Source organism: Leptidea sinapis, chromosome 32, assembly GCF_905404315.1.
Source record: "Leptidea sinapis chromosome 32, ilLepSina1.1, whole genome shotgun sequence".
Classification (NCBI taxonomy): domain Eukaryota; kingdom Metazoa; phylum Arthropoda; class Insecta; order Lepidoptera; family Pieridae; genus Leptidea; species Leptidea sinapis.
The window spans coordinates 11,458,427-11,484,862 of record NC_066296.1 but is presented as its reverse complement, the minus strand read 5'-3'; the positions used below and the strand labels follow the sequence as shown (position 1 = coordinate 11,484,862).

The 26,436-nt window shown below is 34.3% G+C and overlaps 3 protein-coding genes across 7 annotated transcripts in view; 2 read left to right on the top strand and 1 right to left on the bottom strand.

Moving 5' to 3' along the window:
* LOC126974277 (gastrula zinc finger protein XlCGF57.1-like) overlaps positions 1-26,436 on the top strand; it is a 248,705-nt gene that overhangs the window by 150,166 nt on the left and 72,103 nt on the right. The window lies entirely within an intron of this gene.
* Positions 631-4,265, top strand: LOC126974265 (serine/arginine repetitive matrix protein 1-like). 2 transcript variants are annotated; one of them, XR_007731495.1, is made up of 5 exons: positions 631-2,397; positions 2,482-2,542; positions 2,628-2,666; positions 2,800-4,159; positions 4,197-4,265. XR_007731495.1 is itself a non-coding variant. In XM_050821722.1 (4 exons), the coding sequence occupies exons 1-4, from the start codon at positions 1,057-1,059 to the stop codon at positions 3,435-3,437; spliced, it is 2,079 nt and encodes a 692-aa protein (XP_050677679.1). In that variant the 5' UTR covers positions 631-1,056; the 3' UTR covers positions 3,438-4,265. The 2 variants fall into 2 exon arrangements, 1 of the variants encoding a protein (XP_050677679.1); XM_050821722.1 differs by having other exon boundaries at positions 2,800-4,265.
* Positions 4,256-22,017, bottom strand: LOC126974285 (uncharacterized). Of its 4 annotated transcripts, XM_050821752.1 has the most exons (7): positions 21,539-22,017; positions 15,747-16,322; positions 15,561-15,670; positions 14,543-14,739; positions 12,956-13,667; positions 4,842-4,918; positions 4,256-4,441 (listed from the first exon to the last, which is right to left on the bottom strand). In XM_050821752.1, exons 2-6 carry the CDS (start codon positions 15,764-15,766, stop codon positions 4,851-4,853), a joined length of 1,107 nt encoding a protein of 368 aa, XP_050677709.1. In that variant the 5' UTR covers positions 15,767-16,322; positions 21,539-22,017; the 3' UTR covers positions 4,256-4,441; positions 4,842-4,850. The 4 variants fall into 4 exon arrangements, with proteins under 4 accessions (XP_050677709.1, XP_050677707.1, XP_050677708.1 ...); XM_050821750.1 differs by having other exon boundaries at positions 4,256-4,918; positions 21,539-22,015; XM_050821751.1 differs by having other exon boundaries at positions 4,256-4,918; positions 21,647-22,015.

Below are 26,436 nucleotides of genomic sequence, written 5' to 3'. Positions count from 1 at the left end.
ATGACTGATTGTCTCCAATATATTTACCAAGAAATTCAAAAGGTATGATTAGACATGTGGAAGAAAGACCAAGATAATAAAGGAAAATGGTATGGCCGCATACAAGAAAACATATCTGTCAGACCCTGGTACAATCAATTGAAGGATTGCAACAGAGATTTTATTACCACGATAAATAGATTGCGTTTTGGACATAATACTGCACCGTCACACCTTGCAAGATTGGGTATTGTTGAGAATAAAATTAGCCCACATTGCAATTCAAATGAAGGAACTATGGACCACCTTATTTTCGACTGCCAAACATTTCTGATTGATAGACTTGTGCTGGCTAGTGAAATCAGTGACTCCAAAATTTTATGTGATTCTTCATCCCACCCGCCTCCACTTGATCAGTTATTAAGAGACAAAAGAAGTTATAAACCATTATATAAATATATTAAGAATACAATTCTAACAATATAAAATAAAGTGAAGTGATAAGTGAACTGTTAAATGAAAAGTATACAAATTTAGATAATAAAAAAAGACTCGACTTAAAGGTCTTAGTTACCAGGTCATAAAATCCCACAAAAAAAAAATCAAACATCAATCAATGCCTTCTGAGTTCTGGCTTGTAACTTAAATATAGTCTTTAATTTTTAAGTCTTGATCAGTTTTTAGGTGCAGATTCGTGTCCATCTGTGGCTCAGTTCAAGACTTCCAGTTATTCTTAGATAAACTATGCTTCAAAATTTAACTCCTTGCATATCGCATTGCACTTTTATTTTGTAAATTAATTATGTGTACAATACAGTTTTAAACATACACATTAAAAATAATATTAATATCATAGCGAACAGTAACTCTTTAATATAATATTGTGTTTATTTTAATGTGAATTTTAGCCTGTTTACTTGGCAAGCTCTTTAATTCTTCTGTTATACATTTTACCATCCTTGTTTCTGAAATATTATTTTAATTATTGATGCTTATTATTTAAGACTTTTATTCGAGTTTCTAATTTATTCATATTTTTAAGTACCTACTGAAAAATAGTCCGACATCCTCATTTCGATGGCAGATAAAGAAACTTCTGAACCGGAAGATATTCCGAGTGACTTTTTTGATGACTTTAATAAAGAAGATTTTATGGAAGGTTTGAGTGTTATTGACAGCTGGAACGACGGTGATAATCCACGAGAAAGGCATATTCTTGGTGAAGATGTAGACAGAGTTCAAGATTTACGTGAGCTGATAAATAATGAGGAAAAGGATATGGCACCGCATCAGGAAAAGACGCAACACGATCAACCGGTTTTAACTCCAAGTAACAATGACAGTAAAGAAGATCACAAACCCACAAATCACCTGGATGATTACATTAAGCCTGGAAGCCGTCGTGATCCCTCTAAGACCAAAGAAGCTATAAAACGAGATAAGCAAATAAAGGTTAAAGAATATCTTGCTAAACATCTGGAAGATGACTTGCGGCCACCAGGAACAGAGCTGGATAGTTATTATGAGGATACTAAGACTACTAAAGTATTAAAACCCGATTATAGACAGGAAAAAAGTTATGAAAAGCATGAGATATTGGAATCACAATCAAGAAAACATTCAAGAGACTCTCAATCATTCAAGAAAGTCAATCAAATAAATGTCCCAAAACAACGTTGGCTCTCACCAACAAAAAGACACTGGGAAGCTTCAAAACACCAATATTCTCCAAGGCAGAAGATCTCACCGCATTGGCATCAGTCACCAAGACAACATTATTCACCAAGGCAAGATCATTCTCCACGAAGGCAAGGATCACAGCGACATCAATATTCTCCAAGACGGAAAGTTTCACCACAATGGAAAAACTCACCACGAAGACAAGTATCACCTTATAGGCGTCAGCATTCTCCACTCCAACACAGACCAACAAGCCTACATTATTCTCATCATTGGAGTCCCCAGCGGCACAGCCCCATAAGGTCCAGCAGAAGATATAGCCCCCAAGAAAGAAGATCACATAGATCAAGATCACCACACAGACCACTAAGATCATCTTTATCTCGGTCACGTTCTAGATCTTATTCTCAATCTGCAAAGGATAAAAGATCCAATTTCCCTTATCCTAACAACTACAGTTCAATTGCTACACATGAGTTATATCATGGAGAATATCAGCAAACATCACAATATGATGCGACATATCCTCAAGCACAGGCTTATCCTGCCTATGATGTAAATTATGCACCTCCTCAGCAAGAACCTTTCCCACAACCAGTACCTGCTCCAATTAGTACTGTGGTATCCGTAAATCCTGATACATATCCAGAAATGGTTCCACCTCCTTTAGTGGTAAATTCTGTACCCTCCCAATCATTAGAGAGTAAACCAATATTACATTATGATGCATTGGCAAAAGTAAATATATTTTTGTATTTGTTGTTATATAATTTTTAAAATGTGTTTAATGTATTTCAAACAATCTAATTTTACATATTGCAGTTAGTGGCTGATGGAAAACTTTCCCATGAAGACTATTTAAAACTTGCACCTCCCAGTCACAGTAAGTTCACCTTGAGTGAAATTCATTATTTACAGTAAAGTTTTACTAGCTGTTTTTTTTTATGAAATATTAATTAACATTGCAGGTTTAAACCATGGAATGGAGACTACAGAAAGAATTTCTGGTGGGTAAATTTATTCTTGTTATTTTACTTATTTCTTATTGCATAAGTCTGTGTATTATTATAAAGTGTGATATTGGTTTTTATACTGGCTAAGACATCTCTTTTGTGTATAACTAATATTTTGTAATTCCAGTAATAAATCGTTGCACTGAAGCAATTTCACGTCTTGGTAATTTGAGTTTGCCTAACCGTTTGAAAATAAGCCACTTTCCTGGACAAGAACAAAAGTGTATTGAACCACAGTTTGTTTCTCCATTAAAAAGACAAACAGCTATGGAATTTTACTTCTCCAACATGAACAAATCAATGATTAGCCAACGCAACAAAGAAGTTCTTGACACAGTTATTACAACTTTGTCATTAGAAAAAATAGTAGCAAGACCAAAAATGACATCGAATAATACTAAGGATGTAGCAGTTCAGACAACAAAACCTGTGTGTGAAGTGTGTGAAATACGTGAATATACAAAGTTTAGTGAAGTTGGTACTGCAGTTGATCCCAAACATTTCTCTTCATCAGTGCATACTCAAGTATTGGATGAAGATTTGTACAATTCAAAGGCACTTTTCAACGCAATGGGTGGCAGCAGTGCTCAAATTTCTTTAGCTCATCTTACACCGGCGCAGCTTGTGTCACAGTTAGCAGCAAAGGCGAAGTCACTAAAAGAACCCGATAGTCCTCAATCACTCAATGCAAGAAATGTTCCTAATTACAACTACTTCAACCGAAGAGGTGAATATCCAGAATCAAATTTTAATTATCGTTACTAAATAAACCCTGGCTCAGTTTGTGTTTTGTTTAGTTTTTAATATCTAGCCAAAACATTTATTTTGTAAGAGACCATGTTTATTCCTGTTCATCCTATCCTAGTATTATTATTCATAAAAATGTTTTTATAAATGGCAAATGTTGTTAAGTAATGGCCTGTTGATTGTAAGACTGAAAACATTGTGGTACTTTCAATTCAACTGTGTACTATAATGTCTTCAGGACAAGTTAAACACCATGAAATATAATGCATGCGCGCGATCTTGTGCCTCACAGACAACCAGCTGTGGTGGTGGTTATAAATTCATAACAATTCTGTTGCTTCTAATTGATTCCAGAGTCTATTAGATGTCAAAATTGATTACCACTACTGCAGGTGTCCATTGACTGTGCTGTTTTTATTAAATGTACAATATAGATGCAGTTTCCTATAAAGAATCAATAGAAGAGCAACTAGAATGGAAGATAAGGAAGAACTGGAAAGAGCACCAATCAAGAGGATTATTTAATTTAGTTATTAATGTTCAATGTTTATTAATGTTCTTTAATTATACTTTTAAGTGTTAGTCTCAAACTGATGAATTACATTTTTTTGTCAAGAAGTTTTTATTTGAACCTGAAGAATTGTCAACCTTTACCTTATTTTTATTTCAAATTGTTAAAACAAGGGTACCAATCAAATTGTGGCACTGTAAATCACTGAATTTGATTGATACCTATATAGGTATCAAATTCAGTAGTTATATAGGATACCTATATAGGTATCAAATTCAGTACCTACTGTAATAGAAATGGGAAAATAAATGAGGAATAAATACACTGAAATTTAATATGTTTTTTAATAACCAAATGTATTGAGTACAGTGCAGGACAAATCTGTATCGGATCTTCAACACTATTATTTATATGTGATCATTATATTGCACTATAGTTTTTCCTTGGCTTTGGCAGCTTTACTTTTGCTTGTGAACTAATAATAAAATTATTCAGCTTATCTTGCATGTGCCTAAGTAATTCATAATAAATAGTTAAATTTCATATAAATCTGTCAAAAATAGGTTTACATGTCATTAGAAGGTGCTTTTTAAAATCTCCAATAGCATTTTAGAAGTAAAATTTATTGGATACTGCTTAAGTAGTTATTTCAGGAATCTAGAGAGAACTTGGTAGTACTTTAGCCTGTAATTGTAAAATTTGACACCACTTATTGGTATTCTCTCTCTTGCAATTCTTGCTCCCAATTTCACAATTATGTTTTAGATAATATGCCCCTCATTCACCTTGACTTTCATTTCTATAGGATTGATCCATCAAGTGGTAAGAGAAGCTTCTTGTCTTCAGACATATATGTTTAAATCTGAGATGAATATATAAATCTTAATTCCTTTGCACTATTATATACATACATTTTACAATTAATTTGTGTCTAAAAATTCGTCCAGCCATTTCTCAAGATCTACCTTGTCAGATGTTTCAATTCCAGCTGAAAAATAAAAACTAATTAGAAGACCACTGGCCAAGACACATGCAGTATAAAATACTTGTTCACCATGTTTTGATTTCTTTTATGGGATGTATATACTTAGTTAAATACTAGTTCTTTAGTATGTACATCACTTATAATTAAAGATTGCATATGGGCTTTGTGAACCGACCAAAACTACCAAAGACTAGGTAAAATAATGTTACATGTGGAAGTGATCAAATACCATCCAAAGTCCTCCATGCTTATCAATTGATGACCATAAGCTGCACAAACCATATTTTGCTTTTAATTTCTTAACAATTTGTTGTGTTTTAAAAGTGATAACCCTCACTTCTAGGATTATTACACAATTGAACAAAGCATACAAGATTTTATGACGATACGTTACTCAAACGGTTAGCTCTGTTGGGAGAGCACTGGCACGGAACGCCAGAAGTCGTGGGTTCGAGGCCCGCATCGTTTTTACAAAATTTTGTTTTCAAATTTTATTCGTGTATTAATCCTAGTAGTAAGGGTATCTTTAACTTTTAAAACATAACAAGTTGTGTTTAGATTTACAAGAGCGACATCTCAAGTCAATTCCCTAATGTGCAAATATTGCGGTTGAGCAGGTTATTAACTGTAAAGTAGATCCTGTAGATGAAGCCACAATCTGAGAGTTGAACAAAGCACACAAGATTTTATGGCGATATATACACTCGACCGGTTATCTCAGTTGGGAGAGCACTGCCACGGAACGCCAGAGATCGTGACCGCCATGGTTTCGTGTCCCGCATCGTTCATAAAATTTTGTTTTCAAATTTTATTCCTGTTTTAATTTCTGAATTTATCAAATCCTGAAATGATGCTTGCAATTCAATTTTTACCTACTCTTTTATTATTATAAACACTAATAACGTAAAAAAAGGCTCTAAGTGCAAAGTAATAGGGATTCTGTTATCTTATATTTTTAAACGAGCAATTCTTGTAAAAATAAACTGAATCTCGGAAACAGCTCTAACGATTTTCATAAAATTTAGTATACAGGTAGTTTCGGGGCGAGAAATCGATCGAGCTAGGTTTCAATTTTAAAAAAATGTAGTTTTATCCGTGTTTTAATGGGAAACAGCTACAATAACATTAGAATACAAAGGTAAATTTCGTCACTATATACAATACTATAATAGCTCAGATGGGACATTGGGTGATCCGGAAAACAGAAGACCCCGGTTCGAACTTCGAATCCAGATGTCCTATTAGTTTTTTTCTTCAAGTTTTCAACATTCTTAAAAATCATCAGTCATCCAGATATTATTTATATATAGCGTATAGATGACCTGAGAGTCAAATAATTCGTGAGCATTTATATTTTCGAAAGAGTGCGTTAGCTAGTGTTTATATATTCAAAATAGGAGCTAATTCTTTTCTCTCGCATACTTTATTTGTCTACGCTAGTATATTGTAAGTCTATGGTTATATCACAATTCGAAGGGCGTCAAATAAAGTGAGAATAAATCTAATTTCCTCCTTGTCCTATTTAGACCAGTGCTGAAGCCTTTGAAAATTACGGGCGATCTGAGGTCGGGAAGAGGGAAAGGGGTGGTGTTTTAAGGTAAAACAACGGGTTATTTCGATTTACGACAAAACTGCAAGCAGGAAATTACGTAATCATTGATATACAAAAAACCCAAGATACACAGTCAACATCTCAAAACCGTCCGCATAAAATAAGCGCACAATCTAAAATTGTGCGCTTATATCAAATAGTCTCGCATCGCCCGCGTCAGTGCAACGTCGTCGAAAATGCCGAAGTGTTCGATGCGAAACTGTAAAAATATTACGTCAAGAACGTTAAAAAAGGATGGGATATCGTATTTTCGGTAAGTAAAAGTGTTTATTAATTTGTTTTTGTGGTTCTTATAACTTAATAAACATAGTAATAAGTGATTTTGATTTAATTTCTTTCAAAACTTAACTCATCGGTCATGTATAATACGGCAAATTTCAATCACCGCATTGTCATCGTAAGAACGATGCTTATCGGTCTCCCTATAATTTAGTAGTGTTATGCAAAGGACTCTGTTCTTACTTGATGGAGTCGAAGTTTTTCATTATGTTTTTTTTTATTAATATGATTAAACTTTTTTCTATTACAGTTTTTACAAGTTAAACGTTATAATTATTCTAATACTTTTTAATCAAATTACATCAAATCCCATTAATAGTAAAATCAATATTGTATGTTCATAAATACTTCCTAACCAAATACTTAGATATTTGTTGGAACTTTTTTTATAAGTAGAATGTTATTAAACATATCAGGTGAAATGTGGGTACCTCTGCCACACCCTTCTCGGTAATATAGGCGTATATGTTAAAATATTGCTTTAGATTTCTGTGTATAATTTACTAAAATTTTTAATATTTTAGATTCGCTTGGGATGTGGACAATGGACATCAAACGTCAGCAAACAGAGGTGTGATGGAGATTTTTATAAGGCGAATAAGTCTAGCGTCGTTTGTTCAGAGCACTTTTTGGAAAAAGATATATATGTAACTGCAAAAGGCAGATGACGTCTTCTGAAAACGGCTGTTCCTTGTTGTTATTGGTTATATTGCGGGATTTGTGGTCCGACATCTATTAAAAACACTTAAATGTGACCTATGCAAAGATTCTACACTAGCACGTAACAAGTTATGGTTTCACAAACTAATAGATTTAAAGGATTTTGGTGGTCTCTGCTACGCTAGTGAAGATGTTTACACTGTATGTAGTAAAACAGAGGAGATTATAAGACGTAAACAGCGCATCAATAGTAAAAAAATTACGAAAGCCAATTTGTGTTCCTTGGTTTTAAAACATGCCTTGTATTTAAATATATTTTCTAGCATTGATACACATTCGCTTCAACAACCTGCTTTATTCAATCACAAAATTAGTCTTATAAAAGCTATTATAGAAAAGTTCATAGACGTTCGTTTAACAACAGAAAACCTTAAATCGAATTCAAAACGACAACTTTATAATAAACTAAATTTATTCCAAGGAAATTGATGTGCTTCCTAGTGTTAAACAATTATAATTATGACCAAGACTTTTAAAAAATAATAATAGATTTAAGTTTAATTGTAATATTTGAATAATAAACAGTTTATCTAATAAATACATGTTTCGTTCATTTAGACACATATCCTACCCAAAAAATATATTTATTTATTTAAAATAAACTCTTAGATGAAAGTTGTGAAAACTTCTAAGTATCTATGTATTGTGTTTAGAACTCAATTTAATTAACTCTTCCAACCTAATTATTTCATTGAATTAAAAAAATATATAAGAAATATACGTAATCCATGCTTTGTCCTAGCGACGAAGTTCGATCATAAAATTTTATTGCTTTTTGTGGACTCCTTTGTGAAATCAACTTTTACTTCTGTGAATAAGGTTCAATTTGTAAAAAAACTGTTTATAGTTTGACTATAAGTACCTATTATAGTATAGACGAGTGTTTGGCGACAGTTTTGAGTCTTACTTTTGTTCGCAACTGTGCATCTTGGCTTTTTTGTATATCAATGATCTAGATCTACAAATTTGGTTTTTACAATTTAATAATAATCCTCAATTTTTTGTAAAAAATTCAAAAAGTTTTTAGGTTTTTTATTTATTTCGAAACTATTTTTTTTGTTACGAAATTTGGTGAAAATTTTGTTTTTTCTGTCCCAAATACACTGTAATTTATTAGAATTGAAAAATTTATTTTTTCACCTTATTTTGTCGAAAAAGAACCCTTATTTTAAATCGAAAATTCACCCGTCACAATATCAGCTTTTATCAAAGAATTGGTCTGTTTTCTGTTCGTCAAAATCTCTACTTTCCGATAGTGTAAAAAAATATAAATTACAATGGTAAATGTTCGGAAAATTTAAGCCCATCAAAAGGCGTTTCATAGAGAATTTATACATTATTTCGTAGCGGTAATAATATGAATTACAATTAATCAATAATAATGAAAAAAAAATGGATAGCATAACACTAAATTATTATCCCTTTTACATTTATAAATACCACCACAGATTGCTCGTAATTTATTTTTCCTTCATTTTTGTAATATTCTCTTCCATTTCAAATGGGTTCATTCATCCTACTATTATTTTTTTTGGTTTCAAAAATTATCGACACTGGTCTAATTAGCTCCTCAAAAAGTATATTCTTAGCATATGCTAACTAACTAGCATATGCTTAGAATATACTTTTTCTAAACTTAAAATTACTTTCTTAAAAACACATCATCTTGCATACCTTAAAATTAAGATTACGAGATATTAAGAAGGTCGCACCGTGAGATTTTACATTGTGAAACCAGCTTCAGGTCCGTATGTTAAAAACAAAAGAAACCTGTCCTTTCTGAGCATAATGAGTATTGAAATAATATAACAAGCCAGTCACTTACGAGCACCATATGCTTCTTTATAACAAAATGTGTAAGTTGCTTCAAGTACAATGAGCCTTAATTAATACCTAAAAAAGCTGGTCATTTCAGGCACTATGCCGCATCATTAGGTATCGCAACTATAAGTGGTTGCTTCTGAGAACCTTATGATGTAAGGGAGCGTCCATAAATTATGTGAGATGTTTAAGGGGGGAGGGGGTCGAGTCAAATCTCATCCAATCTTACGTTGCAGAGAGGGGGGGGTCTCGGAAAATATCACGCAATTTTTTTTCTAATTGAAACAAAAAAAATTATACTATTTGATCCATTTTATCATATGGACATGTTGGATCCAATAGTCTCTCTTGAGACCGTGCATGATTCTCCACGGACTGAATTAGAGTAGATATTCTTTTTTTAATCACAGTAGTTACGATTTAAGTAAGTATTCTATTGTTAAATTATTATTACACTTATAACTCTCAGCAATATTGATTACTAATCTTAACTAGTCGTAAATAAAAGCACGGAACAAAATTTCTTTTTCTTTTTACAATAACAATCCAACACGTTTACGTAAGAAACCCCCATTTTGAAAAATCTCACGTGAGATTGGGGGCCGGGGGAGGGACGACACCTCACTAGGGGAGGAGGGAGGGACAGAAATTTCAAAAAAACACCTCACGTAATTTATGGACGCCCCCTAAGGAAGCGGGTGGCAGCATGGCACGGTGTGCTTTAAATATCTAATCTAAGTTGTCATATTATATCAATCAAAACCTGGAGCAATCTCGTCTGGTGAAGACTATGCTCAGACCCGCGCCCATACAGATCCAAAACCCGGAAAATGCAAAACCGCTTCGAATGCCTCGGTGACTACGTTGACGTGGAGGAGTAGAATAACAACTGTTCAAACGGCTCAGTCTAAGTTCTTCAAGGCCAGCCGTTCAAAAAGAACCGGAAAAATCTTAGATTCTAACCTCAAATTGATGGATGTAAGACGCCAAATGGCAATTCAGTCCCCGGTCGATGCTTCCCAGTATAGGCAGCTAAATAGACAACATCTCCAAGTCATTGACTCGCGATATACGCATAATACAGATTGTGTAAAGGCGGCCATAGAGCCATAACAAAGGCTCCAAAGTATTCGCACGAGATTTGTCTATTGGGCAGAGCCAACTGACGAAGCTGAAAACCGGTGACGACCCTGTTAACCCCAAATTAACGCGACACTATACCAAAGGTATCCCGCCGGATGAAGATGGAATTACAGCCGAGCTTCTAATTATATTAATTAATTAGTTTGTATAAAATTTATTATTTTTATACCTTTTAGTGCATATTATTTGGAATAGTGTTTTGTCGTGAAGTCGGTTGTTTTTTGTCAACATTTTATGTTACCTATTCTTTGATATATCTGTTATAATCAAAGAGGATGTAAATACGCGTAATAAGAGGCGGGACTGTCTAAGTAAAAATTTAAGTTTCGTATGAAACGTGCAGTCATTACAGTATCATTCAGTATTGGGTGGTTTCTAATCCTTGTTAGCACATCACATTAAGGATTGCTCTTTGGAACAATTTTTCCGTGATCATACAACATGACTACGTGAACCAATAACAACACTAACAAATTTGTTTTAAATCCGTCAAATAGCTGGAAAACATACGAGTCGGGTCTTTTTTACTATGGGTTTTGTAAAAATTTGTGACAATATTTTATTTCGGACACTAAATAATATCTATCAGTAAATAACCCTGTTCGCAGTGAATGCGGCACAAATCCAAACTGAAGTAAAATTGATCTTATTGATTCTACTGCATTTGGTACTTTAATGTCCTAAGAATACTAGGCTAGGATTTTTTTTTTCATTTTAGGGATATAAGGCTGAGATCTATAGAGCGTAGTAAGACTCTACTCACGTAAAACTCAGCTGAGTTCAAGCTTAGCGTAATCTTTGATTTGGTTATTATGGTTATTTGACAACCCAATGCATAAGTCAAGTTCGCGTTTTATCACGCTCAGCTAAGTTTGACGTAAGTAAAGCCTGGGCAAAGTCTAAATACGCTTTATAGATCTCAGCCTTAGACAGCAGGAAATGATGCAGCAGATCTGGACTAAGAAGTAAGAGCATAATAGGGTATTTTACAGATTGTTGTTACCTGTAGGTATGTATTGCTTTGTGGGACCGAAAATTATTTCAAATGGAAACTATTAGAATTTGTGTGTACAATTTGTTATGTTTTTAAGTGATAACCCTCACTTCTTGGATTAATACAAAAATAAAATTTGAAACCAAAATTTTAGAAACGACGCGGGACACGAACCCGCGACATCGACCCGAGTGTCGTCCCTATCTTGTATGCTTTGTTCAACTCTCAGGATTTTGTGGCGATTTTATGACGATACGTCACTCGAATGGTTAGCTCATTTTGAAGAGCACTCGGGTCGAAGTCGCGGGTTCCAGTCCCGCATCGTACATAAAATTTTGTTTTCAAATTTTTATATGTGTTTGTATATATTTTCACATAGTTTTATGTTGCAGAAGCCGGAATAAAAGAAACTTCGAAAAGTGATCATGTCAAGTCATCAACAATAAGTACCACATTTAGATTTCATTCATGTTTTTGGACTTAAATCCATACAATAAATTTCATCACATTGGCGTCTTGTTAATCAGGCGAAAACACATACATCTCATATATTTTAAAAGGACTAATTGAAAAAAAGAAAAATTGTCCTTTTACTTGCCATTAAAACTCGCATTTTTTCGGGTAGACAAGTTAAGTTTTACTAAATTTAACAGTTAAAAAACTGTTATTATATACGTAATATTGTAAAAAAAATGTAATTAGACCACTATAATTCTCATGGCCTCATATTATAATATGATTGTTAAAAGTTATTAAACTTATTGATACTTTTTTCAAAGGCTGTGAGACAAATAATATGAATAGTGGGCAAAAACAAACTCATCTCTACAAAATTAGTAATTCTTATATTGGATAATGTACATATCTCTATAATTAACTGCAACATCAAAGATAAGTCTATTACCAGGTATAAATTAATAATTAAAAAACGGCAAAAGTACTTTTTGGTATATCTGACTATATAAAGGCAATTTTGCTATTTTATAGTTATATTTATGGAAATAGTTAATGCATTTTTCACTTTTTTAATAGACACTTGTCATAATTACAGTCTTTAAAGAAAAGTGGAGCTTACTTGTCAGTGCTGGAAGTGAAAACCAAATCAGGGGTGCTAACAAACCAATGCTCACACACTATGTTACTTTTACTTGTGGAATATTCCAATACTTTAAAAAAATATGTAATTGTTGAGTAAAATCACCCACCAATTGATTTTAATGTTTATATATTTGTACATGATATTTAGCAATTAGAACAATTACTGAGAAAAGAATTGAATTATCTCAAGGGTTATTTTATTTTACCATACTAATGTATATGGGTGAGTTATGTCCGTTTGTGATTTATTCAGCTATTATTAGTTACCTGTACAAAATGTATGCATCACAAATCTAACAATCTATGGTTATTAGAAAAACTATATTAATTATCATATCATAAATAAAAAACAATAATAACTCTTTGTACTTACTCTTTTTATCATTGTCTTCATGATTAACTGTGTTATCTAATGTAATTTCTATTTCTTTACTTAAATCTGCATCTTTTTTTATGAGATCTTCTAAAACAATATTAAAACCACTATGATCATTAATTACTGTAGTTTCTTTATTTATGAGATCTTCTAAAACACTATTAAAACCACTATCATCATTAATTACAGTAGTATTTAGTTTAGATGGCTCTATTCTCTCATTTTCTTCTAATTTAATATCGCTGATCAATTCTTCTTTAGGTATGACAATATTTTCCTCTTCTCTGATAATTATTGATAAATTTTCATCAGAGATATCACAAGAAGACTTTTTACTTTTGTTTTTAATTTCTTCAGTATTTCTTATTTCCTTGTCTGCCTGTTGTGAAGTGTTTTTAATATCGAGTATTATCTGTTTTTTGCTATCACTGAAATCTGGTGGTGGAGGAGGCTCATGAATTTTATAATTTTGTTTAAACATTGATGCCCTATTGTTCATTTTTTGGATATCAGATTCAGTGAATATGGACACATCAATGCTATTTCTTTCGTAAAATGGAATTGTTAAAAGGGCTTCCTTAAATGTTTTTGTGTTTATGAATCGATCAAAGTGTTTATCATAGATTGATGGGTGGGCTTCTGTATCCCATGACTTTTCATATTTAAATTTAAAGTGACCACCCAATGATATCGGGGCCAGTGCAAGTGTCTGAAATAATATTTTCAAGTTTGTATACATTTAGAAGTAAAATTAAATGGAAGTCATAGTAAGACAGTTGTGCATAGTGTAAATTTCGCCTACTGCCAGCCTAGTTTATAGTAGGTAACTAATTACCTTTTTAGTAATCACTAACCATCAAGTGATCCATAAGGATAAATATTTAGCATAAAAAGGATAAGCATAAAAATTGGGACTACTTTGCGACATATTGAAAACAATATTTCATAATTTTGTTTACAATATTTTTTTTTAAGTTTTAATTGTTATAGTTTTTCTATTACAATACACTCGAATGTCACAAATAAAGTTTTTTTCTTTAATTCTTTTTCTTTCAAAACCCAATAGGAATACATAGTATATATATAATATGGATTTCACTTATAACCATTAAACATATCTGCATACATAGGATTTGCTGGTGATATATAAAAGATGAAATAAATTTGTGCAATATAAAGGTCAAAAAGTTAACTTAATAAAAACTTTTTTTAAAGCTTGTAAAATCAATACTTTATTAATGATTAAAAATAATAAAACATTCATATAACACAAAAATGTTTGTGTTGTAATAAGTTACCAAGTGCTACATGGAAACAAAAATCCATGATTCCATGTCAGGTGTAGCTGAGCCTTTTCCTTTTGCCTATTGTTTCATCATGTAGCTTAATTATTCATTTTATTTTTGTAATGTTTTGTATGGCAATAGAGTTTATAAAAGTATTAATAAAAAGAATGCACAGAATTTCTGGAGAACTTTTGGAGCTCATTGGTTTTAACATGCCACATATATTTCAAAATTACTATTTAATTAAAGCTTTATACTAATATTTCAAGTCTCTATACTCCTCCACTATTATATCTACCTCATAATCAGCTCCTAAATTTTCTCGCTCTTCAATTTCATCATAACTTTCAATATGCATCTCATACTTGGCCCAGTTACTCTTAATTTCTTTATTCTTATACTTTGAATTTACTTCCTCTGTTATCTTTAAAATTTCATCTGTTTCTCTTTTTAAATTCTGGAAAAATTCAGGTGGAGGCGGTTCTGATTTCATTTCTGAAAGGTGAATTAACCAATTCTTAATAATTAGCTAGTATAATTACGAAAGTTTTACATATTATTATTATTATACATTATATCCTCCGTTATAATATTTGCTTATATTTGGAGTATTAAATATATAAAAGTATATATTCCTAAACAGAAAACATAGATACAGAACATGAATACTTTTGTAACAGAATATAATAATCATTTATTTCTATTTGTGGAGGCTTTTAATTGGCCTATATATAAACATGTAGATATATGTTTTTGTATTGACGGCTGTTAGCCACCCTATGAAAATAAAATAAAATAAAAAATTTATGAGAGTCATAGATTGTACAGGGCCTAATGTTAAGTGCTCAGTCTCTTGCAATACCAGAGGCATAACCTTAAGAGCCTTGCCAGCCTTACATAGTTGTAAAAACATCCAGGTAGTGAGGATGATATATCAGTTTATGCAGTTATTGTTATTTTGAAGGTAAAGTAATTACACAGAACATTTATACATGGAATAAAGTTATATATCATTATCTCATATATTTTATGAATCATTATTTTGTCCTGGTTTACATCATTAAAAGCTGGATTTCAAAAAGTTTAATGTTTTGCCACATCACAGTTATAATTATTATAATATTATGACATATTTGACTATATTGATGTTTAACTTTTCAAGTATTTAAATATTGGAAGTTACTCTAAGTTGTTTCTAGAACCATACTGCATCATCACATTAAGGGTTGTTGCTATTTTTATTATTATAGAACTTATTTCAAGAAAATAATATATAAGTTAATTTTATTACTGTCATATTAATTTAACCATTGTACCTTTTAATGGTTGTGTTTGTCCTTTATTTTTCTTATCAATATCATCATCAACTTTTTGTCGCCGACCATGTCGTTTTCTTTGATCTTTCGGTTCATCTTTTTCTTTTGATCTGAAAAACAAAAAATTTGGGGAATTTTAGTAAAATAGTAAGATGTGACTGATCTTGGTCGCGTTTAGATACTTACTTCCATTTTTTTTCGGACATTGTCCTTCAGATTTCAGCTATAGCTTATTTAAGCTCACCTATTTAAGAGTCACACAATAATAGAATATTTTTTAAGATAAGCACTCAGCCTTGTACTGTTACATATTCTCTGACTCAGCAGAGTATTCGATTGGGTCGGTAACCTCCTAAAGTATTAAGCAGGGATCATAAAATATAATATAATTATCTTCTGGAAAGAGATGAACCTCACTAGAATAAAAATATACTTTATCAAGTTAATCTAAAAGTCCTCTGTGATACTTATTTCTTATGTTTATTATTATGAACTTGAAGTTATCATTCCCTTCAATGAAGTATTAAATTATGAACTATTGATGAGCAATGAAGCAAATAACATATTAATTAATAATTATTATTTATTCTATTCTATTCTTTCTAGTGGCTTCTGTGGAAGGGGCACCACAACTCGCCAATGTCACGTTTCAGTAGACCAACAAGCTTAGAGTGTGTCATTTGATCGGTGTAAACGAATTTATAAGTGATTATTGTAATGACCGGTGCCCAGAATCAAAACAGATTTATTTTCTTATTATACCTGAAACAAATATACATGCTGTTAGATTATAATGGACAAACACTGATAATATTACTTATATAAAACATTTATTGTGTTAGTTATAACTTAATATTATTCTGTTTAATATATTTACATAAAGTATTTACAAAAGGAGTGAAAACAAAGGTGAGGAGGCATTTCATGGAGGTGGGGCGGGGGATTTCAGGAGGTATAAAGTTGTACAAGGAAGACTTCATTAAAGGGCAATTAAAGAATAAATGGTCTACATTTCCCTCATCAAGTCCACATTCACATAGAGAATGGTCTCTAATTCTTAATTTGGCTAGGAATACTGGAGTGCAAGAGTGGTTTAAGCGTAACCGGCAAACTGTTGATATTATTGATTTATTGGGGAATCTAAATTTCGAAAACCACGGTTTTAAAGGGATTACAGGTTGTATATCACCATAAAAGACGCCTTTAGCAGTTTTGGAAACCTGCCAGATGTTTGACCACCTCTCAAACATATTTATTTTCAAAGTGGAGCACAAGTCATGAGAGAAGATTTGAGAATGTTGTTGGGAACCTGTATGAGCAGCTGACCTGGCACAAGCATCAGCATTTTCATTGCCGATTATACCTGCATGGCCTGGTATCCATGCTAGAACTATGTTGATGTTGAGATCATAGCACTCTTTCAAGTTTTCTCTTATCTTAAGTATAATTGGAAACCTACTTTTTGAGCGAAATGGATTTGAGAGGATGGATTGAAGGCAGCTTTTGGAGTCTGATAATATAATAGAATTGTTTAGGCCATGGGACTTAATAAATAAAATAGCTTCAAGTATAGCAATTGCTTCCCCTGTGAATACCGAAGTGACAGTTGGGCAGCTATAACTTAATACAATTCTTGTGGAGGGGATCCATACTGCAACACCAACTGGGCTCATGTGTATTTTAGAAGCATCAGTGAAAATCTTATGCCAATTTTGGAAATCTGAATGCATAACATGAGAAAATGTTTTGTTAGCTTCTATGGTGAACTTATTAATGCCCAGATCTAAAATTATTAAGGGTTGGAAGGTGAGTGCATTGAAAGGCATTGAGAATAGCGGTAATTTCGAAAGTTGAAAAAAGGGGTTAGGGAGTTGAGAGTACAATAGGTAACTATGGGCAAGACATGATCTCTTATCTTGAGAAATTTGGTTATTGTTGTATAGGCCAACTAATTGATCTAATTTATGCAGCAAAGGGTGATCCCGGAATTCCGCAAATTTAAAAAACAGTTTATTAGCGAGGAACTGTCGACGAAGCGAGAGGGGAGGTTCTACACACTCGACCTGCATAGCATTAATAGGACTAGATTTCATAGCTCCTAATATAATGCGCAAACATTTTGCCTGTAATTTGTCTAACTTATCTAAACCTGCCTTATTGCCTGGAACCAAAAGTAACGTGCCATAATCCATGTGGCTACGAATTATGGCATTGTATAGCAATCTTTGGGTGAAGGGGTGAGCCCCCCACCAAACGCCAGATAATGAGCGAAGGATATTAATATTTTTTTCACACTTTTGGGAGATGTAGTTAAAGTGCTTTACACCTGTCAATTTTTGATCCAACCATACACCCAAGAACTTAACATTATCGACAAAAGGAACTTCAATATTGTAAATTTTGACTTTGATTACAGGGAGACGTCTTTTGTTGGTGAATAAAGCTACCCTACTTTTGGAAGGTGATAGTGTTAGCCCATGTTGCAAGAGGTATGATGAGAGATATTCTAGAGCATGACTCAAACGAATAGAAGAAGCCTGTATAGACTTATCAGAAGTACATAGAACAATATCATCTGCATATTGCAAGATTTGGCAAAAGGGGGTAACTGTGCTAGAAATATCAGAGGTATACAGGTTGTATAGTAAAGGACTGAGAACAGAACCTTGAGGTAAACCTTTCCAAACTGTTTTAGGAGGTAGGTATGAGGATGGGCCTTTAATGGTAATTGTTCGCTCCATTAGCATATTGCATATGAATCGAGTTAACTTCGCTGGAATACTCAGCTGAATGAGTTTGCTCCTGAGCAGAGGAAGAGACACGTTATCATATGCGGATTCTATATCTAGAAAAACTGCCAAAAGAGGTTCTTTTTGGAAAAGGGCTAATCTTATATCAGTGGTAAGGATACCCAAGCTATCTAATGAGCTCTTCCCCTTTCTGAATCCAAACTGGGAATCGGAAATGAGGTTATTGTATTCAACAAACCACTCAAGTCGATGTTTGATCATATGTTCACATATTTTTGCAAGAGCAGATGATAGGGCAATAGGTCTATAACTGGTGGCTTTAGATGGACTCTGACCTGGTTTGAGTATAGGAATGATCACTTGATTTTTCCAAGATGGAGGTATGGCACCGACATCAAATAAGTTATCGATAATTTTGAGATAATATTCTTGGGATCTGATTGAAGATTGTTTAAGGAAAGAATAGGGGATGCCATCGGCCCCGGGAGAAGTGTCAACTAAGCCATCCAATGCCAGAAGGAGTTCTGAAAAAGAGAAAGGGGAGTCTAAACTATGAGTTGATGAGAGAGGGATCGGAGGTGAAGGGAGATAGTCTTCATTAGGAACTGAAGGGGGTGACAACCTATCTGCAAAGGATTCAAGCCATACAGATGGATCTACACTTGAGTCATGCTCCGAAGGATTGTAAGAACCCCTAAATTTTTTAACTTGTTTCCATACAATTGTAGATGGAGTACAGGGAGATAAGCTCTGGCAAAAATTGATCCAACCTTGTTTTTTCTTTTTGGCAAATAAATTAGTGGCCTTGGCAGCAGCTTTTTTATAATTAATGAAGTTGGTCAAAGTCATGCTCCTATTATATGTTTTTTCGGCTAATTTTCTATCCTTAGCAGCCTTGGTGCAATCTGAATCCCACCAAGGAGTTGAAATTTTACTATTGGATGGTTTTTTAATGGAAAAATTTTGGTCAGCACTAAATATCATGGCCTCTGCTAATTTATTATAATTTTCAACAGCATTTGAATGGTTTGGCAATTGGGAAAGCTTAAAATTTTTTCATCAAGGCAAATGGAAAATTGCTGCCAATTAGCATTTGTTAATCTGTATTTGAGAGAAGGGGAAAAATTTTGAGCAGGGATTACTTTATCAGGTAATGAAATGATAATAGGATAGTGATCACTGCCATTGGAATTTTGAAGGATGTTCCAAGAAATAAGAGAAGCAAGACAAGGAGAACATAGGGTCAGGTCAACTGCACTTTTTGGATTTTGAGAAGGAGCAACCCTGCGGGTTGGAGAGCCATCATTTATTATGCAGAGATTACATTCATCAAAAATATCAAGAAGGGAAAGAGAAAAATAATCAGTAGTGCTAGAGCCCCAAGACATGTGATGTGCATTAAAATCTCCCATTAGAATCATAGGAGAGGGAATAGACGAGATTAAATGGAGGATGTCTGCAATCATAGTTGAATGAGGTTGAGGGATGTATATAGAGACCATGGAGATGTTCAAAACTTTTGCAGCAACAATATTTATACCAGGATGTTGGTTTGGAAGGATTATTGGGGAAAAGGGAAGGGTGCGTCTTATAAATAAGGCACAGCCTGCACCAATACCATCTGCTCGATCATCCCCGAGGCATGCATAGCCCGGGACCCTGAAGTGTGATCCAGGGGCCAGCCATGTCTCAGATATGGCGATGGCAGAGGGAAGGTATTTATTTATAAGATGAATAAGGCTTGGTTTCCTAGGACGTAGGCTTCTGGTGTTCCATTGAAGGATGGTCACTGGGGCCATGATTGTTACAAAGGGATAAGATGTGAGATAGTTTATGGGCAATGTTGGACGGTATGTTAAGAGTGTTACTTGATATGAGACTTAGAATGAGTGAAAGGAGAACCTCCAGGAGGTTTTCATTCTGTACTGTAGAGGAGGGAATAGACTGATGCATTAATGCTGAGCCATTGGGGAACACTGAAGGTACCTCAGCAATAATGGCCTGATGAGCAGCTTTATCATAGGACTTGCTTAATGGGGCTCTAGAGTGTGGAAGAGAAGTAACCGTTTTCCTATATGAGGTAGTTGGAGCAGAAGGAATACTAGTCTGGCTTGTGTGGGTTGTAGGGGCATTATGGGATGAGGAAGGATTACTTAGAATTTCTGTGAATGGCCTTGTAGATTTTGGGCAACGCTTTGCTGCCTCTACATAAGAGATGTTCTCTTGTGACATTATTATTTTAATTGTTCTTTGCCTACCATGTTCAGGACAACCTTTATTGGTGGAAAAATGTTGTCCAGAACAATTAATACAATTTGCATCTTTTTCTAGTATATTACATGAGTCACCAGAGTGGGATTGGGCACATTTATAACACCTTGAGTTGGATCTGCATGTAGTTTTAATGTGTCCAAATCTGCTGCAGTTCTGACATTGAATGGTGGGGAAGAGGTAAGTTTCTACTGGAAGGGAGTTATGGAATAGGAATATTCTGGTAGGGAGTGATTGTCCTTGGAAAGTAATAACTATAGTTTGGGTTGGGATCCAGGAAACTTTGTTATCCTCAATAACTTTTCTATTGAGTCTGCGAGCTTTTAAAATCTTTCCACAACCTGTGGGAAGATCAACTGACTCGACAAACTCATTCATGGATAAGTCCACCGGAACCTGGCGGACAATACCCATCTTTGTAATATTATAATTAGGTATATTTGCTTCATATTTGTTTGCAGTTAAAAGTGGGTTATCTAAAAATTTGTTGGCATCTGATGCTGATTTGAAGGTTACTGCTATTTTATTCCTACCAACTTTTTGAATACCATCCGGGCATATATTGGCAACTTTATGTCTGTGTAAAAGTTGACCAAATTTTATAGGTCTTATTGTTAAACCTGAAGAGGGATCTTCTTCAGTGCGGGAAACATGAATAATAAATGGACCTTTATCTAATGAGGTGTATTCTTTAATCCCCACAACTAAAGTTGGGTGATTATATATATTCTGTATGGATGCAGAAGCCATATCGGTATCAATAATTGTCTTTTTAGAGACTGCATTTGCGTTATGTGTTGCGCTGTCCTGTAAACGACGTTTCGATCCAGGTAATGGAATATCCGGAGGATCCGGAGGTTCTAGGGGGGTTATATCCGTAATGGATAAGTTGGTAGTAAGTCTAAGTTAGTAAGCACGCAATTAGATATCTATGTTAAATTGTTAATAAATACTTACTAGTAAAAATACTCCACCACCAATAAGATAATAAAAACTGCTATACACAAGTTATTAATAGGCACTGTGAGAAAATGTAATTATAAACTGTAATAACACTCGACTCACGCGTGTTAGCTACCGAAAAACCATCTAATGTCAATTATTATTTAAAATTGAAATGTGTGTATTGAGACTTGAGATATTATGACAAATGACAATTGAAAATTAGGTACACCGTGTAAGTTTCGATTTCACTGTTAACAGTGACACTGACTCACATGACACCTGATCGTTATGTTGTGACAACTGACAATAAAGTATGTCATAGACAAAATGATTTAATAATAATAAACTGATATTACCTATCAAAACTTACTAGCAGACAGACATAACATTAACCACTAGTTACATTTACAAAGATCGACAATGTGATTCTATGCTGTTTTCTTTTTTGTGAATAATGTACTTATGTAAAATAAACAATGATTGATAATGTATTATACCATTTGACTAATAATCTTTGATAATCATAAGACTGACATCTACCACAGTATAAACATACTACGACTACTGGATCACCCTGGGAAATCTAGAGGGAAATTGACAATGACAGAATTGGACAGTTGTGTAGGCAGCACCCGCTAACATGGAGCACGTCTCATAAGGGCCCTGATTCGCGCCAGAACTCCGCAAGTGCCTCGACAAGCGCCCGAAAACAGCACGAACACTTCCGCTACCAACACTTCACACGCGCCCGCAACCGGCGCGATTCATTATTATTTTTATAGCCCTAATTTCTTTGGTGAATTTATAATACCTGGCCTACCAACACTACGCCTTCTAGTACGTGGTCGCCATTCGAGGACCTTACTTCCCCAACGGCCATCTGTCCGTTGAGTTATATGCCCTGCCCACTGCCACGGATCTCCTCATTTCTGATTCGATCTCGTAGCATAGCCCACTCCATTGCCCGCTGAGCAACAATGAGCTTCCCCATAAGGCACATAGTATGCGTTCCGTATGTCATCACTGGCAACAAACATTGGTTTAAAACCTTCGTATTCAGACACTGTGGTATTTTGGACGAGAAGATTTTACGGAACTTCCCGAACGCTGCCCATCCGAGTTGGATTGGACGAGTGACCTCGAAGGTGGGTAATGTATTTCCCGTTAATATTGATGCCCAGCTCGTTCCAGTCCAGAATCATTAAAGACATTTTTCGAAGAATCTATCTTTCTTGTCTATTAGCTGAATGAAAAAAACAATCGAAAGCCGATAAACGAATGTTGCACATTTTTTAAAAGAAGGACTACATAGGCACCATGTGAAAAAAGTTTCACTTAAAAATCTCAACCATGAAGGTTCTATGTCAATTCGAAGTACCTATTGCAATAAAACGGCAATTTCATATTTTAACCCCTATTATATACCCCTATACATAATAATAAAAAATCCTTTAGAAATACGTTTCTGTTTCATTTTTAACTCATTACCTTTGATTCCATATATCCAATGGCTTCGGACAACATTTTTCCCGCATTCTAACATCATAGTTTTTTCTATTGACAGAACATCGTCTGTCGGGTCAGCCAGTCTAATAAAAAGTGATTATGTTATTTTTATATATATATTATGTAATTATCATTCGGTATATTACCTAGGTAGTAGCTAAGTAGGTCTAATGGTTGTGTTTCGTTTTCGTACTGACTTAGACCAAGAGCCGACCGCAAAAATGTTTTTTGTTATTGTTAATTTAATACCAAGAGGACGTGTGCACTGTGCAAGTCTAGCTCGCGTCAGGTTCTATTCAAAATCACATGTACGGTCCACCTAACTATCTAAATAGAAGGATTTACCTATTTCATGAAGGATAAAATGAACTATATTGACTATGTTGTGTCTTTCCTTACGCATTCATTACTATATGTAATTAATGTTGGTTTGACACCGAAAGAATATTTTTCTCTTATTAGGGAGTAACACTACAATTTTTTTAGACACTAGAATTTGTTAAGGCAGGTTTAGCTTTGTTATGTCAGTACTTATTTAAGTAATATGTATGTAATAAATATTTAAATTAAATTATTTTTTAAGAGAAAACAACCCTAACGACGTCAGAAGAGGTAAGAGTCACGCGATAAAACGCGAGGAAACTTCTACTAACTACTTCTCTTAAGCTCACATCTTAGTACCTCGTCCCCACCACCTTCTGACCGTCGGACGGTCACGCACGAAGTTGTCGAACTAATTTGTTTAATTGTTTAATAACTATAATCGTTTGTGACTGTGTTTTAGTTTTTGTAACAATGATTCTTATTTTCTATTGTTTTTGCGCAGCCTTTGTTTTCAGGTAGTAAGGTAAGTGGTTGTGGGTAGGTATCGGGGAGAGTAGATTTCTCGTGACAGGTATCGTCATGCTCGCTTAAATGCCACTGCTTGTGGCAGCGACGTGGGGCGGGTCGTTCCCTTTCCAAAAATATGGTCGAGGCAGGCGATGGCTGGTCCATGGGTCAGGCTCGTGAATATATATATATATATATATATATTATATAATCACTTATAAAATGCTCACATAAATAAACAAAAAGTATTCTACTTTTATTTATTTACGGTGTCTTTTTTATTTCCTTTATTCAATTATCTTCAAGTTAAAGTTATTATTGTTGAAATGAGACTTCTTTAGGCGCATGAGGGTAAATTTTTTACAAATGAATCAGAAACGGAAGTATCACGGAAATTTGAGACTTTATTGGAGTTTACTCCTTAAGATTCAATTTTCATATAAGGCGCCCGGAATGAGAAAAATATGGAGAGTAAATCCTACTCATCAAATGGGATAGTAACGTTTTTGGTACGCATCATTTCTCGCGCACCTTTCACTTTTCAGTTGGTGTGACAGTCTAGACGCTCGGGATATAGGGAATATTAGTTGTATTGCAGTGATACGGATACTAAACATCATTATTCTTTGTATATATAAATATGTGTGCTTTGTACGAGTATTTATTAAATATTGAATTATCAATATAGTTCATACAAATTTAATGGGCTTTGCACATAATTAAAATTTAATATGGAGAGTATATACATATAGCACATTTCACGCCAAATAGACAATTTTTAACCTGACTTATTATTTAATTTTTTTAATATCTATATATTTTTTTAATTAATACGCTTTTATTAGCTTCTTACGTATGTCTGTTTGTAACCGACTCCATTGGATTTGATTTTGTTTAGTACCTGTTCAAAGACAATCGTTCTTAAGGAGTAAACTCCAGTCGTGCGTCGGAGCTGACACACACACTTTTTTGTTCAAGAAGAGGAGGAGGTTTTTGTTCAAGGGAGAGAGCGATTGACACCTATTGAGGAAGAGTATTTCTTACTCTCGGGCTTCCTACTAGCCTTGTATCGTGTAGGTTTAGCGCGCGGCCGCTAGTAAGTAGAACATCTTCCCTACTACTTCTAGCCTTGTATCGTGCAGGTTTTTTTAAAATCCAAGATAGCCGCCGCGCAAAATTATGATTTCAACGTTATGGATATCGTATCCGAGTATCTCGAGGGTGCAGAGAACGAATTTGGGATCATTTTTGAAATCCAAGATGGCCGCTGCGCAAATTTATGATTTCAACAATATGGATATCGAATCCGAGGTTCTCGAGGGTGCAGAGAACGAATTTGGGAACATTTTTGAAATACAAGTTGGCCGCCGCGCAAATTTATGATTTTAACAATATCGATATCGAATCCGAGGTTCTGGAGGGCGCAGAGAACGAATTTGGGATCATTTTTGAAATCCAAGATGGCCGCCACGCAAATTTATGATTTCAACAATATGGATTTTGAATCCGAACTTCTCGAGGGTGCAGAAAACGAATTAGAGGTCGTTTATGAAATGCAAGATGGCCGCCGCGCAAAATTAGGATTTCAACAATATGGATGTCGTATCCGAGGTTCTCGAGGGTGCACAGAACGAATTTTGGGCCATTTTTGAAATCAAAGATGGTCGTCGCACTAATTTATAATTTAACAATATGGGTTTCGAATCCGAGGTTTTCGAGGGTGCAGAGAACGAATTTGGGACCATTTTTGAGATTCAAGATGGCTGCCGCGCAAATTCATTATTTCAAAAATATGGATATTGAATGCGAGGCTCTCGAGAGTGCAGAGAACGAATTTGGGATTATTTTTTTAATCCAGTGTCTAAATGTGCCAGTGAGAAAGGGCGAACGTAGCATAAAGCACATGGCATCCCTGATAAGTAGAAAAAAGTTCGCTACTAGCGTTGTATCATGCAGGTTTCGCGCGAGTCGCGAGTAAGTAGAACATCTTCCCTACAAGAGTTATATCGTACAGGTGCAGCGTGCCGCCGCGAAAACGTAGAACATCTTCCCCACTAGCTTTGTATCGTGCAGTTACAGCGCGCGTGGGCGATAAATTTGAACATCTTCCCTACTAGCGGTGTATCTTGTAGGTTTAGCGCATGGTCGCGAGTAAGTATAACATCTTCCCTCCTAGCGTTGTATCGTGCAGGTTTAGCACTCGGCCGCGAAAAAGCAGAACATCATCCCTACTAGCATTGTATAGTGTAGGTTTAGCGCGTGGCCGCGAGTAAGTAGAACTTCTAATACTTTCTAATACTGACAAAAAACATTTGGTTTAGAGAACAGATTAGGATAATTGATATAAACGAGATTTAAAAATAAAATTAGTTTCCCACACAGACGAATAAAAAAAGAAGGGCATGATATTAAGAAGTGAAGCAACATTACGCTAGTGTGTGTGCAGTTATGGGGGATACCAGATAACACATTTTTTTCCCCGTTATTAGTCATAGTATTATATAGCCACGTTACTTGTAACTCCGATTTTTTAATATCTGATAGTCAGATTGTTTTCTTAAATAACAAAAATA